The sequence below is a fragment of the Haematobia irritans genome, chromosome 4 (assembly GCF_050003625.1).
Source record: "Haematobia irritans isolate KBUSLIRL chromosome 4, ASM5000362v1, whole genome shotgun sequence".
NCBI lineage: Eukaryota > Metazoa > Arthropoda > Insecta > Diptera > Muscidae > Haematobia > Haematobia irritans.
This window is the reverse complement of record NC_134400.1, coordinates 123,634,517-123,652,446: the sequence shown is the minus strand read 5'-3', so window position 1 is coordinate 123,652,446 and position 17,930 is coordinate 123,634,517. Positions and strand designations below refer to the sequence as shown.

Here is a 17,930-nt window from a genome sequence, read left to right as displayed (position 1 = left end):
TTATAAAGGGTGATTTGTTAAGAGCTTGATAACTTTTTTTAAAAAAAAAACGCATAAAATTTGCAAAATCTCATCGGTTCTTTATTTGAAACGTTAGATTGGTCCATGACATTTACTTTTTGAAGATAATTTCATTTAAATGTTGACCGCGGCTGCGTCTTAGGTGGTCCATTCGGAAAGTCCAATTTTGGGCAACTTTTTCGAGCATTTCGGCCGGAATAGCCCGAATTTCTTCGGAAATGTTGTCTTCCAAAGCTGGAATAGTTGCTGGCTTATTTCTGTAGACTTTAGACTTGACGTAGCCCCACAAAAAATAGTCTAAAGGCGTCAAATCGCATGATCTTGGTGGCCAACTTACCGGTCCATTTCTTGAGATGAATTGTTCTCCGAAGTTTTCCCTCAAAATGGCCATAGAATCGCGAGCTGTGTGGCATGTAGCGCCATCTTGTTGAAACCACATGTCAACCAAGTTCAGTTCTTCCATTTTTGGCAACAAAAAGTTTGTTAGCATCGAACGATAGCGATCGCCATTCACCGTAACGTTGCGTCCAACAGCATCTTTGAAAAAATACGGTCCAATGATTCCACCAGCGTACAAACCACACCAAACAGTGCATTTTTCGGGATGCATGGGCAGTTCTTGAACGGCTTCTGGTTGCTCTTCACTCCAAATGCGGCAATTTTGCTTATTTACGTAGCCATTCAACCAGAAATGAGCCTCATCGCTGAACAAAATTTGTCGATAAAAAAGCGGATTTTCTGCCAACTTTTCTAGGGCCCATTCACTGAAAATTCGACGTTGTGGCTCGTTAGTAAGTCTATTCATGATGAAATGTCAAAGCATACTGAGCATCTTTCTCTTTGACACCATGTCTGAAATCCCACGTGATCTGTCAAATACTAATGCATGAAAATCCTAACCTCAAAAGAATCACCCTTTATATGCAATATCAATCAGAATTTGATGAATTTTCAGTAAGAATTTCAAAAATAAATGTTTCGATGTCATCATCGTTGGAACTTATTTCACTTATGGAAGGCGTTTCTGATAAAGTTGGTAAAAAATCGAATGGCAACGTAAATCGAAGTTCGATGGAACAAAAAATTTGACGACGTAAATCGAAACAACGTAAACCGAGGCGACGTAAATCGAGGGATTGTTGTAATTGGATCAATTAATTTCGTGATGTATGTACGTGATCACATCTTCTTTTTTTGATGGGTAGCCAATTAATTTAATTACACGATACTCGACTAAACAGCAGTTTTTAATAAACTAAAATAAAAATGAAAAACCCGCTTCGACATTTTTGGTAAAAAGTCCATTGTCAGAGCTCGTTGAAAAAACTCATTTTTAATCGGATTGTTCAACTCTAAAACTAATGACTTCACATGACCCGCTAGAGTTGATGAAGGGTTTCACATGTTCGGCTCCATCCGGCTTTGGCTCTAGGATGTTGTAGTGTGAATATGAGTCGAAGTATGTTTATGCTTGGTGCATTATGTAAATTAAAATGGACATTAAAATATTATTATTAAATGTATTATTATATTAAAAAAATAGAAACCATCTATGTGTAATTAAAAGTAAATTACAAATGTTTAACATTATACCAAATTAATCAGATACTGAAGACACTATCTGACATATTTTTCGATAACATTCAAACACATATAACATAGCAAACACTTCCATTAAAAAAAATATATGTAAATGTTCCCACATCACAAAAATATATTCTCATTAGAGGTGGAGAACTATCGATAATCAAAGCCATCGATAGTCGACTATAGTAATTTCATAACCATCAATAATTGACGATAGGCTGGTCTAGAATAATATACATATATTATCTTTATATTTAAAGTTTTTGTTTTTAATATATAAACGAGAAAACATATATACGATATTATTTTTTTTTTTTTTTCAACCAAAATATTTGATTCAAGAATAGAATAATATTCATATTTTCTTCCTTAAGCCTGATTCGCCTAATCAAATTAGCCTTTTTGAAGTTGCTGGGATGTTCAAGTATTTTAAGCAAGTAAAGATCCGGGTTTATCTGAAACATTTATCACTTGAGTATTTACAAATTGTTGCTTTATACCTCATTCCACAATCCACTTTCACTAGATTTCAACTGTCATTTGCCTTATAAAAAAGGGATTTCTAATCCACTTTTAGTAGATTTCGAGCCTAATGTGAATGAGGTTTTAGTCTATCTTAATCCATAAAAGAGCATTCATATCTTGGGCGTTTGTATATTTGAGAATCATATAAAAAAAATTAGGGATTCAAAAGTCAAAAATTAACTTTTCGACTAATCGACTTTTTCTCTAAACAAAAGTCGAAGTCGTCGACTTCGTGTAATCTTCAAATTCAACAAATCGATTTTCGATATTTTTGGAAATCGATTAATCTAGTTTTAATTTTAGCCAAAATCGACTTTAAGTCGAAAAATCAACGTTAGAATAATTACTAATGCAAATATTTCTATGGTAAATCTGTAGACTATATAATTTATTTTAAAAAATTAATTGGGATATATGTTCAAAAATGAGGTGAATATGAATGTGTAAAATAATCCGTTTAAGATGCAGCTCAAATTTTAAACAAAGTACGAAAGTCGAAACATTGCTTTATTCAGAAGATGTCGAACAATTCGAAACAATGAAAGAACGATCTTGTAAATAAAATTATGTATTTAGGATTAGTGACTTGTGTCATCTGGATGTCTTCGAAATGGGTTAAAATTCTACTCTTTATTATTTCAAAGTAACTAAATAAATTTAATATCCACACACATTTATACATTGCTTTATTACACTACAAAAAATTTTAAATATATTTAATTTTTTTTTTTTTATTTTATAAATAAAATTTTCCAAACGCTTATGAAACATATTGGCAAAACGTAGACAAATATTAAAAAAATTAAACACACAAAACAATTGGCACACCTATTTTATTTATGCACACAATACAAACATAAATATTATCTATGCATGTTTAATCTATTTAAATTGAAATTATTATCGAAATATAATAAAAAAAAATAATAAAATATACTTCAGTTAAAGAGCATGCATAAAAGAAGAGATTACGAAAATGTACAAATGTATGTCCTCCGAATTTCAAAAATCAATTTTGTATAAAAACATACATATGTATTTGTTTATATGCATTTTTTTAAATTGAATATTAATCATTATAAACATTTTTGTATGCACGCTTACATAGGCGAACAAGACATGGAACGTCAATTCAAATTGCCTAGCACCACCTTCATTGGAGGTGAAGAAAAACAATTGCCCTTGAGGTAAATTATTATAAATGAATGAAATGAAATATTTTGTAATAATTTTCTTATATATTCATTCAACACAGAGAAATCTTGAATCGTTTGGAAAATGTTTACTGCAACAAAATTGGTGTAGAATTCATGTTCATCAATTCTTTGGAACAATGTAACTGGATCCGTAAGCAATTTGAAACTCCTGGTGTTATGAATTTCTCCCCTGAAAAGAAACGTTTAATTTTGGCTCGTTTGACTCGTGCAACTGGGTAAGTAGATAAAAAAAAACACATAATGTAGGGGTAATAGGTTCTGTGTAGGAACAACTATATATTATGGGATTCATGAGGATCCCATTAAGAAGAGTGCTAATTTTTAGTATTTGTAATGAATTTCAGATAAGCTTTCATTGTTTCAGAAGTTATGATTTGAAATGAAATTTAAATTGAAATATTTAAAAAATGAGAACAAATTTTAATAAATTTTCTTTGATTATTATTGCTTTTTTTGTACCTTCGCGTTTGATTGTAAGAGTACTTAAATTGTGGCACACATTTTGTAACGATATTGAAGCCGAAATTAAAATTAACGTAGCTCACTTTAGTAAAATCCCTCTTCTTATAACGAAATAATAAATATTTTTCATATCTCTCCACAGCTTTGAAGGTTTCTTGGCCAAGAAATACTCCTCGGAGAAACGTTTCGGTCTTGAAGGTTGCGAAATGCTTATTCCTGCCCTAAAGGAATTAATTGATGCCTCCACCGAATTGGGTGTTGAATCTGTTATTATGGGTATGCCTCATCGTGGCCGCTTGAATACTTTGGCAAATGTCTGCCGCAAACCTTTGAATCAAATCTTCACACAATTTGCTGGTCTCGAAGCTGCTGATGATGGTTCTGGTGATGTGAAATACCATTTGGGTACTTACATTGAACGTTTGAATCGTGTCACAAACAAGAACATTCGTTTGGCTGTCGTTGCCAATCCCTCTCATTTGGAAGCTGTTGATCCTGTGGTGCAAGGTAAAACTCGTGCCGAACAATTCTACCGTGGTGATCAGGAAGGCAAGAAAGTTATGTCAATTTTGATTCACGGCGATGCTGCTTTCTGTGGTCAAGGTGTTGTCTATGAAACCATGCACTTGTCCGATTTACCCGATTACACCACCCACGGCACCATTCATGTTGTAGCCAATAACCAAATTGGTTTTACAACTGATCCTCGTTTCTCGCGTTCTTCTCCCTATTGTACCGATGTTGCTCGTGTCGTTAATGCCCCTATTTTCCATGTGAATGCTGACGATCCCGAGGCTGTTGTCCATGTTTGCCGTGTTGCCGCCGAATGGCGTAATACTTTCCACAAGGATGTCGTAATTGATCTGGTTGGCTATCGTCGCAATGGTCATAATGAAATTGATGAACCTATGTTCACTCAGCCTCTTATGTACCAAAAGATCAGGAAGCACAAGAACTGCTTGGATATTTATGCCGATAGACTTATTGCTGAGGGTACTTGCACCTCAGAGGAAGTTAAGTCGGTGGCTGACAAATACGAAAAGATTTGTGAAGAAGCTTTCGAATTGGCCAAGACAGAGACACACATTAAATACAAGGATTGGTTGGACTCACCCTGGTCTGGTTTCTTTGAAGGCAAGGATCCTTTGAAGGTATCCCCAACCGGTGTTAAGGAAGAAACTTTGGTTCACATTGGTAACAGATTCTCTTCTCCACCACCAAATGCCGCCGAATTCGTGATCCACAAGTAAGTGATTGTTTACAATGTTTGCAATTTTGCACTTTTTACATATGCTTGAAATTTATTAGGGGTCTTATTCGTGTCCTGAATGCCCGTAAAGCTATGGTTGAAGAGCGTATGGTCGACTGGGCACTTGGTGAAGCCATGGCTTTCGGTTCCCTGCTCAAGGAAGGTATTCATGTCCGCCTCTCTGGTCAAGACGTTGAGCGTGGTACATTCTCTCACCGTCATCATGTCTTGCACCATCAATTGGTCGACAAGGCCACCTACAACGCTCTGCAACACTTGTATCCCGATCAAGCTCCCTATTCGGTATCGAACAGTTCCTTGTCTGAATATGCTGTACTTGGCTTCGAACACGGATACTCCATGACCAATCCCAATGCTTTGGTCCTGTGGGAAGCTCAATTCGGTGATTTCTCTAATACAGCTCAATGTATTATCGATCAGTTCATTTCCAGCGGTCAAGCTAAGTGGGTACGTCAATCTGGTTTGGTTATGTTGTTGCCACACGGTATGGAAGGTATGGGTCCCGAGCATTCATCATGCCGCGTTGAACGTTTCTTACAAATGTCTTCGGATGATCCCGACTATTTCCCTCCTGAATCGGAAGAATTTGCCATTAGGCAATTGCACGATATCAACTGGATTGTGGCCAATTGCACAACCCCTGCTAACTTGTTCCACATTTTACGTCGCCAAATCGCTATGCCTTTCCGCAAGCCCTTGATTCTCCTTACCCCCAAATCTCTATTGCGTCACCCAGAAGCCAAATCACCATTCAGCGACATGACTGAAGGTAGTGAATTCCAACGTATTATCCCCGACAAAATTACCCAAGAGAATCCCAGCGCTGTTAAGAGGATTGTCTTCTGTACCGGTCGTGTATACTACGATTTGACCAAGGCCCGCAAAGATAAGGGATTGGAAAAGGAAATTGCTATTGTTCGTGTTGAACAAGTAAGTTTTTTGAATGATCATGACATCCCAATGTGAATAACTAATTTCATGTGGATTTTTATTTCTATAGATTTCTCCCTTCCCCTTCGATTTAATCAAGGAACAAGCTAATCTATACAAGGATGCTGAATTGGTATGGGCCCAAGAAGAGCATAAAAATCAAGGTTGTTGGTCTTATGTCCAACCACGTTTCTTGACCGCGCTTGGCAACAGCAGGGATGTTAGGTAAGTTTATTTGTTCTCCTTTTTTACTTGGATTTGTTTTAAATGTCTTTGGGCCTTTTATAACCTTTTATTACTGGCTTGTGCTTTAATACTTTTCGTTGCCTTCACTTTGGTTTTATTTGATTTTCTTTTAATAAGTCCTTTTCTACACTTGAATTTTCTTAAATCTTGGTTAATTTAATAGAATTATCTCTATAACTTGCATTAATCCTTCAAACAACACATTCTTCCCTCTCGAATATTGCAATTTTGTGAATGTATTGAACTCAAAACATATAAGATATCACACCAGTTGTTGTCCCTATTGTAGTTACGAGCAATTTTAAACTAAACTAACCTTAGGTCACTGTTTTCAATAAACGAAAGCAAAATTATTATAGACAAATAATCCATGGTTAAATGGAACCGTTGTTTCTATACCAGAAGTCTATTTTTAATCTAGAGCGAAGATTCGTTAAAAATATGAAATTCGACCGATTGTAATTACTCTAAACGCGTACATGCACATAGTCAACCGATGTCGGGTAAATATAATCCACTAAAGCAATTGTACGGTTTAGTTTACATTTTATATGTTCTAGGGCTGTCATTCCGGATCGATAAATCCGCGATTTCAAAATATAGAATCCCGAGATTTTTTTCGCGATCCCGACATTTTCGGGTTCTTTAAATATTTTAAGTAATTACAATCTACAGCGCCAAAAAATTTTACATTAAACCAATTTAGTTTAATATAATTTACAAAAAAAATAACAAAAGAGCATAAAAAGCAATTTCAATTTCAATTCAATTTTTATTAATCAATTAAGGCCGATTTTGGACTACATATTGATAGAAATATAATGTATGCGACTTATATATTTCAAATTGCTATCATCCTTAACGAATACTTGGTCCAACTCAACAATATGAAGAAAAGAAAAACCAAAAATTATGACAAAAATAAATTAAAAAGCAATTTTATATCGCTTTCTTACTCAGCAAAACATTTTTAAGGGTTCTGATTAGATTACCTATATTTTCGTACACTTGTGTTGATCCTTTTGTACTTCATCGTTTTAAGTAACTTCTTAAAAATATAAACGCATCCAAATTTTTATCAGATAAGCACGATCTTGTCATATTGTGACGGACCTTTTATCATTGCTTTTTATTTTATGTGGCACGAATTCCAAATCACATGAATTCATTGTTCAAAGGAGGACCTTATCGTTTAGTTCGATTCTTGATGAAATTGTGCTTTTTATAGTATACCTCATGTATACTATAAAAAGCCCTCATCTGAGGGCCGTTTGTATTGAATGAAGACTCCAATTTATTAATAAATAATGCTAAAAAGCCACAAATTTAACAAATTGGAATTACTTTTTCGGGATCCCGAAAAATTCCGGGTGACAGCCCTAATATGTATCAAGGAGTTGTTATTTCAACATTTATTGTCATGGACCGAATTTATTGCCAAATATCGTTTTATTATCCTTTTATTTTGGGGCTAGTAGTTACGAATTTTAAAAGTATTTTAACATTGCTTTTGCAGAGATATAAAGGAATATATATAATAAAGTTATTACCAAATTTGTGGTATTGCCATTTTTTATTTTCAAAGGTATGTTTTCGACTAATGGTAGTCTGTTTATCTCTTGCCAATAAAGTTACACAACTTGGAAAGTCACCAACAATTTTTTGGTGGTTTGCTAAATCAGAGGCATTGCGCGACGGCAATTAACTTGAAATCCCTAATCTTACAATTAACATCTGATTTTATTTCTAAAGCACCTAGGGGAAAATATGCGTCTTATATGTAATTAAATTAATGTAAATTCCAACCAGGTTATTTGAAGCAAATTCTTAAATAGTCCAAAAAGACTTTTTAGAAATTCTCAACGGAAGCGCTGACTCACATAAAAACCAATCATACGACTGAGTGAAGTACAAATTTAGCTTCAAACATCCATGTTTCCAATTGATGCCGACAAACATAAAATTTTGGCAACATATCCGATCATATCACATAATGTAGCTGGCGTTCGGACTCGGTCACGGGGATTCTTTATTATCGTATTTAAAATAGATTCGATTAGACTCATAGATAAGAAATTATACCATTTATCACTTTAGGGATGTTTGTACGGAAATGTATGTAAATGTATGGGCTTAACAGCCCTTCAAAGGATAATAACAACAATGTTAGGAATGTTTTATTAACCACATGCTTTTGAATCATTATCAAGCATGGCTTTTTGTTTTTTTTTCTGGTTGATTTTATTTTCAATCTATATAATATTTTCTGTTTTTATGAGATCGAAACAATTTTCATTTAATTTACTTTTATGTAAAGCAAAAACGCCTATATCATTTTTGTTGAAAATACTACATATTTTATGGACAATTTAGGATATTAGACAGTATTTGTAATTTGCGTTATATGTTTACCAAAAAACCCATTAAAAAACAATCTACGGCGTAACATTTAGTTGATTTGTTCGAGCAAATTTCCCCTACTTTTAACATTGAATGTTTTTGTGTTATTTGTTTTGTTGTTGTTGTTTGCAGACCCAGTGATGCTACTTCCTCTACCTCCACTACTACTACTACTACTACCAATGCTAACGAATCCGATTCTGATTCTGACAATGATTCAAAATCTAAACCTTGGCTGAGTCGTATGTTTTCATCTGGCGGCAATAAGACTGCTGATGAAAATAAAACTCAACAAACCGGTGATTTTAATGCCTCCAAGCATTTTGATTTGAAAAATGTACGCCAAGATTTTAATAGACCCCCTGGCACTGGTGCAGCACCTGGTGTGCGTATTTCTAAAACTGGACGCAAAATTAGGTGAGGGTTCTCATAAAAACACCTACAATTTTATACAGCTACTACTACTACTACTACTATTGTACTCTATTATTCTTATTACGTCTTCTGTTGTTGTACTACTGCGTTATGTATAAAACAAAAAATTTTCAACATAATTTGGTGTCAATTTTTGTTTTGTTTAGTACTATACAGCAATCAGTACAATATTCTCATTACTAAATATTTATTGTATTGCAGAGCCATAAACTAACGTTCTTTCCAAATTTTTTCAAATCTTAGATTTTCAAACTATTTTGTTTTGATTGGCATTTAATTCTATTTATTATTTTTTTTTTTACTCTTCCGGCGGGTCTATTAAACTATGAGATTTTGCTTTTTGAAATTCTTTTTTCTTTGGGTTTCTTTATTTGCTTTTACTATTTTGTTGTCTATTCCTTTGTTTGTTCATGTCTTCTATTATCCTTTGCATATGTGTTTTTTTGTAAAGCCATCATCCATAAGAGCATGTTATTTTGTTTGCAGTCCTTTGCAAATCATTAAATCATAAAATGGTATTGATGTTTGCTTATGTATTTTGTTAATGTCTGCATATAAGCCTCTGAAAAAAAATGTACAAAATTAAACGATTAAAATGTCTTGTATGATTTAAAGATTGAAGAAAATACATTGATTTACATTTGAATATTTAAGTTTATCACATTCCTTTACTTGGAATCTAGGAAGTATTTTGTTGCGAACTTAGAAACCAATGTTTTAAGATGGTATTCGTCCACTTCCATTTTTTAGTTAGTCAGAAAGTCGATATATTAACCTCTTTATTATTGGAAACTTATACTAAATCAAAAGTCTACATTCCTTACATTTTAAATATATAGATTTTATCATTTTTTATTTGATTGGTAGGCCACATCAAAAGCTTTTTTTCGAAAAAAAAAAAATCACTTGAAAATCTAACGTCTACATTATTCTGTTTTTAGAGGATCTCTAGGATATAGGAAACGATTAGCTCATTTATTAGATCCGCCAGTGAGTCAGCAGCAAGTTAATAAGTAAAATAAAAATAAGCTCATTACAAACCAATGTACAGGTTTGACTTTCAGAGCATCCGTTTGAGTCGTTTTTGATCCGATTGAAAGTCAATATTTATTGTAACAATAGATCGCCACTATCCTAACCATACCTATGAGTATACATAAGCCAAGTGCCAGATTTCAATATTGATAGTGAATTTGATAGGTAAACAACGGTATCATATAACAAAAACAAAGTTATGTGATTATGTGGTACATTTATACGTCAAGCATGTAAATTGTTCATCGGCAGTCATGTTAATAAAAATAACATGGTTATTATCTAGAATATTATGATCTCGATGAAGAGTTTTGTCCATTTTCAAAAATAAAATATAACCACCATCTAAAATTATATAATCTAAAAAAAAAACTCAAGAGAACATGTTCCATTTAATTTAGTAATTTGTAAATTGTCCTAAATAGAGTGAGTATAGGCTACTAAATAAATTAGCTCTGGATTTTCTAACTCTGGTCCCACGTTCTTTTATATTGGTTCAGATTTATGTCAGTAAGGCAGTTTTGTCATGTGTTTCTTATGAGAACAAAATATGACTTTGTATTAGCAAATAGAGAATGAAGCCGCCGCCGAATATGTCGGCTCATCTCGACTCAAATTTAGCCGTCAATCAAAAATATTGTTTTATATCTGAAAAATGTATTAATAACTATTGTAATTTTTGCGAAAATTTTGAACCTTCCACCCATAACCAATCAGTATCAGGTTGCTATAATAAATTTGCAAAAAATTAACGCAGCAATTTTGAATGAAATGTAATTTTTAGTTTCCGATTGGGTGTAGAACTCATCTCATATTCAGTCGGATAACTTCAAATCGACTTTATAATGGAAAATTGTCCGCTGCCGAATAGACAAATGTACGCCGGCTTAGCCGTCAAGTCGCCGCCGCCGGATACAAAAATTTTGTGTCATCCGCCGCCGACAAAAATGGGTCGGCTTCATTCTCTGGTCATACATATCTTAGACGCCAATATGAATAATATATGCTCGATTATAATGGCTTATGAATAAAAAAACAAGTATATACGGCCGTAAGTTCGGCAAGGCCGAATCGTATGCACCCTCCACCATGGATTGCATAGAAACTACTACAGACTGTCATTCACAATCGAATTACTTGGGTTGCGGTAACACTTTCCGATGGCAAGGTATCTTAAAACTTCTTGACACCGTCTTCTAAATTTTAAGTTAGTCCATACGGGGTATATATTAAACAAACAAAAAAGGCCGATTAAATACTTATATAATTCAGTTTGACAAAATTTTCTATAGAAATAAAATTTAGACAAAATTTTCTATAGAAATAAAATTTAGACAACATTTTCTATAGAAATAAAATTTTGACAAAATTTTCTATAGAAATCAAATTTTGACAAAATTTTCTATAGAAATCGAATTTTGAGAAAATTTTCTATAGAAATAAAATTTTCTATAGAAATAAAATTTTGAGAAAATTTTCTATAGAAATAAAATTGTAACAAAAATTTCTATAGAAATAAAATTTTGAAAAATTTTCTATAGAAATAAAATTTTGAGAAAATTTTCTATAGAAATAATATTTTGACAAATTTTTCTATAGTAATAAAATGTTGACAAAATTTTCTGTAGAAATAAAATGTTAGATTATTTTTGGCGATATGGACCAATTTTTGTGTGATTGGGGATCGGCTATATATAACTATAGACCGATATGGTCCAATTTTGGCAAGGTTGTTTGCGGCCATATACTAGCGTAATGTACCAAATTCCAACCGAATCGGATGAATTTTGCTCCTCCAAGAAGTTACGGAGGTCAAAAATTGGGGTCGATTTATATGGGGGCTATATATAATTATGAACCGATATGGACCAATTTTTTGCATGGTTGTTAGAGACCATACACTAACACCACGTACCAAATTTCAACCGGATCGGATGAATTTTGCTCCTTCAAGAGGCTCCGAATGTCAAATCTGGGGATCGGTTTATATGGGAGTTATATATAATTATGGACCAATATGAACCAATTTTTGCATGGTTGTTAGAGACCATATACTAACACCACGTACCAAATTTCGGATCGGATGAAATTTGCTTCTCTAAGAGCCTCCGCAAGCCAAATCTGGTAGTCGGTTTGTATGGTGGCTACATCAATAACAACTACTTATGTCAAGTTTCAAGTCGATCGGAAGTTAGCGTGATTTCAGCAGACGGACGGACGGACAAACATGCTTAGATTGACTCAGAATTTCACCACGACGCAGAATATATGTACTTTATGGGGTCTTCGAACAATATTTCAATGTGTTACAAACGGAATGACAATGTTAATCCTATGGTGGAGGGTATAAAAACATAACTATCTGGTCGGCATGGAAAGTATCTCTTAAGCGAAACCTATACAGTTTTTTTGTTACGCTACAATAAGGACAATAACTATGATAAACTGATACAGAGAAACAACTGTAACATCCTCTTTTAATACATATGGCCTCATTTTGACTAATTTCATTCATATCTTGTATAGTCAGTCAAAATAATGCATCATAATCTCATGTAGTTATTTGGTTCATTGCATGTTTGATGTAAGTTTTCTATCTATAGAGAAATTAACTCTTTATAAATTTTAAGATTCTATGAATTTCACGAATAACAAGATAAATTATGTGGCCAACGTTGCCGTTTAATTTTTTCAATTTAAAGAGATTGATGCCATTCGATTTTACAAATTCGACATCACTGAGAAATTTGTTTGTAGACCCAGAAAAACTCCCCAAAATAATCCTAAAAAACACACTGCTGACAAAAATAACAAGATCCACAGAAAAATCCGACAAATTTTTGTGGTCGCTATGAAAAAAAATATATTTTATTTTCATACAACATTAATTTTAGAGTTGTGCGTCTTCAACTTCAAATGAAATGCACTTTTCTGTCAGTAAAAATAACCTAAAACGTAAATTAGATCATTGAATATATTAATGAAATATTTCGATAATTCATACGCATCCTTATGAAGCATTTCGGAAAAAAGGCTGCCCCTTTTAAATATCCATATAAATATTGCTGAAAATGCAGTGTAAATACAAATGGAATAGTCTATATCATCCTAATTTCTCTGTTCTGGAATTCGTCAAATGAGGGTAATAAAAGAGTAATTGAAGTATATCTTCGTCGGAGGAGAATATTTACCAATATATCAATACCTACCAAAACAGCAAGAATACTGCCAATCTACCAAACAGTAAAAATCGACCTTTATTGGTAGAATTCTATCGATTGTGGCAACCGTGAAAGCATTCCCTTTTGAAATACCACAAAAATTAGTAGACCACTACCATTACGTTGGAATCATTACCGTATTTGGCCTATTGTGCAACTAGTTTAGGTTAGGAATATTTCCTAAAATAGTCGATTGTAAATATCATTATAGGTGGACAAGTTGTATTGACAATGAAAACAACAATAAACAGTAGATTTCTCAAATGTGAAGATTACAAAAGATCAACATAATTTTTTCATCTCTAAGCATCTGTGTTTATTACACTAGTTTACAAAAAAATCATGTACACTTGATGAGAGGCAACTTTTCTTATGTATTTTGATCTGCTGAATTCGAAAAAGAATTTAAAAAATTTTTTCATGGAACAGTTTTTGAGATATCCCGTTATTCGTGTATAATTGGATCTGTGATAAGTTAAGTGGTTCAAAAAAATATGTTATACACGATTATTCGTCATCTTAATACCTTTCATCCCTTGTCATTGAGCTTAACATAGAATCGGGCAGCACTCAGTGTTAAGAGAGAAGTTCACTAATGTGGTATCACAATGGACTGAATAGTCTAAGTGAGTCTGATACATCGGGCTGCCACCTAACCTAATACCTTTCATTTGAGTACGACGATACAATGATATAATCGGACATATCTAACTCGAGATATAATTTGTTTAGTGAAAAAAGAGCGAAAAACTAAAAATAACGGGATATCTCAAAAACTGTCCCATAAAAAATTTTAAACATTTTTTTTCGAATTCAGCACATCAAAATACATAAGAAAATTCGACTCTCATCAAGTGTACATTTCCAGTATGTACTAGTTTTATTAATACCGGCTACATCGTGTTACATTATCTATCTCTTTCATGCACAACAGAAATGGGTAAAATTTTAATTTGATTATAAAACTGATTGTGCAATTAATCTTATATCGGTTCGAATACTTTGAATAGTTTTTTTGTTTTTTGTGGACACTTCAACGTCGTAGAGCGGATGTATTTGCATCGACTCAACCGTAAAGTCACCGTTGGTGGCAAAAATTAAGTGAGCCGCCGCCGACAAAAATGTGTGGCATTTATTCTCTGGGTTTAAATGGGTTCAATGCATCGTTAATTTGGTGGATCACAAATCTGCGCAACATCGTCGGTATTGCCCTTTGATTCAGCAGTATTTTCTTTATTTTCATATTCGTTAAAATTTTCCTCCAGAAATGGTATCTCTGCGATCGCTAGTAAGTCCTCTCTTTATAGGAATTCATTGTCGTTGTAAACGATCACAAAATTCGAATTGGTAATATTTTATGGTCTAATTCAGAATACGACGTTGTAACCGAAGTTTTACAACCGAATATAAATACAGGATTGAAAGATTAAAATCAATGATTGTTGGAATTGTTGGCGTCATATCCGAAACGTATTTACAACAGAGGTCGATATATGCGAAATTCAGCGTTTATGTTTAGCACATCAAAATATTTCATATTTTTCCCTTAAATTATGTTCTTTATGAATTTGTTATTAATCTGTTATTTGTGGAATCAAGTCATTGTTATCAAGTTTTTTGTTACTAACACATACCTATTCCTATTTCTAATTCTTTTGTATTATATCACATATATTATAAATATTGTTCTATAACGAGTATATTAATAATATATACATATATTTTTGTTCTCTACCCTCTTAGCTATGTTGGACGTGCTTGCGGAGCTTCGACTGCTACCGGCTCCAAGGCTCAACATATACGTGAATTGAATGCCTTGTTAAATGATGCCATTCATTAAGTTGTTTTCACTCACGGACTTGGGAGGCATCAAAAATATTTATAAAATGTTATTTTTATAAATGTAGTAAGAAATATTTTTCAACAATTTCTAGTGATTAATGGGATGCTATTACATGTATAAAAATTCCCCGCTATAATATCCCTCTAACAACAATAGCAAAAAGAGAATCTTATCAAAGATATTTAATTAATTTAAATTTTTCTATACGATTTTAATCGGCTTATGACGAAATGTTATAAGTGGTATTATGATTGCAAATATGAAAATAGAACAAAAAAACTATTTCGTAAAATCAAACTTTATTAATTACTAAAAACGATTCAACCTTTATGAACTATTAGACAATTGTGGAAACTAATGAAAGAAGAAGTGTAGTATGTAGTAGTTAGATAAAAACGAAAAAGTAACAACTTCTTCAAAGCAAACTAAAAACAAAACAAAAACAAATCTCTTTAAAACAACAACAACCAATTCTAGACCTATGTAAAGCGAATATACAAAATGTTTATTTTGTAAAACAAAACAAAAAAAAAAACAAGAACCATAAACTTTATTTTTAATTTTATTTATTTTAATTATTAAAAACAAAGAAAATAAAAAATACCATATTAAAAAATATTTTTTTCTCATCTTTATTATTTTCTCTTTATTTTGTTTTAAGTGTATATCATAGATTGCATATGAACAACAAAACATAAACATATATTACAAGTATATGTTATGTAATGTATGCATATTATATTTACTTATTATCAGGGATTATATTTTAATTGTGTCTATTTTTCATTACCGTTTATTAAAAAAAAAAAAAGAGCAGGAAAGCATCCATATTGCAGTACGGCATACGGCATCTACTATACTCTCTATAACTTTTGTTAATAAGTTACGTCTCTATGCAAGTATTATTAGTTTGTTTGCTTTGGTTTTGTTTTTTCATTACTTACAGCTATTATTATTATTATTATTTTTCTTTGAATGAAATAAAACTCTTGTGCCTCTTTTATTGAAAATCAACCATTGGAAAAACCTTTTTTATTATTTACAATTGATGGACTTATATACGTTGGAATTTAAATTAATCGTAATTTTTAGGTGTTCATGAATAACGTGAGTAGTGAACAAAATTCACAAAACATCGTGCGTGAGTGAATAATGAAATCGATTCGTGAATATGTATGAATTTTAATTGTGTGTCTGCATGTCATCATCTCGGTACCACGAATTCGAGAAACGTTTGTTTTTTGTCGCTGAATCGGATTTCTTAATAAAACGACGCACAGTGGGGCAAAATCGCAAAAAATGGAGATTAATTAAACTACTTATCCGATTTCTTTCACTATTATGATGCTACTGAGTGACATAGGCTACACATCTTTTGGAAAAGTGGGCGGTGCCCCTCCCACTATTAAAATAGCTCTAGCGGCCATAGTAATTGACCGATTGTCATGAAACTTTCCCAATGTTTTACTGTTAATCTGGTAATAGTCCTTGGCTATACTTGGTTATGATTGGGCGTGGCCCCGCCCATTCAAACTTGGAACGGGTATATCTCATGAACTATCAGAGGTATGAATATGAGATTTGGTATATATGTTGATCGTACAGTATGAATTACACCCAAGGTGGAATAAATGGTCTGGCTCAGTCGGATTTTTTTTGTTTTTGGAAAAAATTAATACAATTTTCACATAGTAATCAATTTATTTTTATTATAATAACGTTGACGAAAGGGGGATTGTTGCGTCATATATGTAACTGAATTCGGGACCCGAAGCAGATATTAAAATTGTTCCTTCATATCTACAAAGTAGGAAAAGAGTTTATACATATTTTCATATATATAGTTTTATATTGTAAGACATGTGTTTCTGACCTGCTATTTTAAAATATATGCCCAAAGTTATCAAACTTCAATGCATTGTCCTCCATATAATCGTCGTCATCATCTGTTTCATGATTTGTGCCTTCTGGTGCCACGTTCATCAAAACTGAATGCGAAAGAAATAAATCTACCACTGATTTTAGAAGTTGGTGCAATTTTTGGTGGCAATTTTGATTTACCAGATAGGATTGGATCTGAACTAAGTAGGAACCTATTTAATATGTCTCGATTGCAATCCTCCCCACTACATTTGCGAGAAAAATATTCTATGTAGTTCTTAAAATCCTTGTTTCGGGCTTCCTGGGTTACCCAATTACAAGTTTTACATCACTTTCAACACGTTTGACATATCAATACACAACACAATACACACAGTTGCTAACGATATACAAAAACAACAATTATAACAAAGAAAAATAACAAAAGAAAAAAGCTAACAAAAACAAGAACTGGTGTTTTTTGCTTGAATGACTATTTTCACAGTTAATTTAATAAAATAAAAAAATTCGCGCAAAAACGCGCAACATTTTATTACTTAATATCAAAGTCTAGGAATTGTAGTTTATAAAAACATTAATATTCTAACGCCAAGTGAGACCATTCATATTTAAATATCCAAGATATTTTGAAAATAGTCAAAATTTAGACACATTTTAAAATATTTTTTCAAAATATTGATACACATTTTTTGTTTACACAATTTTTGTAAAACAACGCTAAAATACCTGAAGTTGAAGATTCCATAGTAAAAGTATTACTTTTGACTTGCGAAAAACTATATATTAAGCTCCAAAATATACCGAATTTCAAAAAAACACTTCTTTGCGCGAATAGCTCAAAATTACTTAAATTTAAC

At 32.5% G+C, this 17,930-nt stretch overlaps 1 protein-coding gene and 2 long non-coding RNA genes across 8 annotated transcripts in view; 1 reads left to right on the top strand and 2 right to left on the bottom strand.

The window, feature by feature from the left end:
• Window positions 1-16,218, top strand: part of LOC142233050 (2-oxoglutarate dehydrogenase complex component E1-like) — a 36,882-nt gene extending 20,664 nt beyond the window's left edge. For 4 of the 6 annotated variants that reach the window (XM_075303831.1, XM_075303832.1, XM_075303833.1 and 1 more), the window contains exons 6-12: window positions 3,242-3,320; window positions 3,389-3,565; window positions 3,955-5,058; window positions 5,121-6,012; window positions 6,083-6,237; window positions 8,791-9,075; window positions 15,093-16,218. In XM_075303831.1, coding sequence (XP_075159946.1) covers window positions 3,242-3,320; window positions 3,389-3,565; window positions 3,955-5,058; window positions 5,121-6,012; window positions 6,083-6,237; window positions 8,791-9,075; window positions 15,093-15,189 — 2,789 coding nt within the window. In that variant the 3' untranslated portion in view covers window positions 15,190-16,218. The remainder of the gene's footprint in view (window positions 1-3,241; window positions 3,321-3,388; window positions 3,566-3,954; window positions 5,059-5,120; window positions 6,013-6,082; window positions 6,238-8,790; window positions 9,076-15,092) is intronic. The other 2 variants (XM_075303835.1, XM_075303834.1) reach the window with 1 other exon arrangement.
• Window positions 9,213-17,930, bottom strand: LOC142233051 (uncharacterized). Its single transcript, XR_012721296.1, has 2 exons — window positions 17,800-17,930; window positions 9,213-9,655 (listed from the first exon to the last, which is right to left on the bottom strand). It is a non-coding gene; the product is annotated as an uncharacterized LOC142233051 (long non-coding RNA).
• Window positions 16,874-17,500, bottom strand: LOC142233052 (uncharacterized). The gene is made up of 2 exons (XR_012721297.1): window positions 17,066-17,500; window positions 16,874-16,992 (listed from the first exon to the last, which is right to left on the bottom strand). It is a non-coding gene; the product is annotated as an uncharacterized LOC142233052 (long non-coding RNA).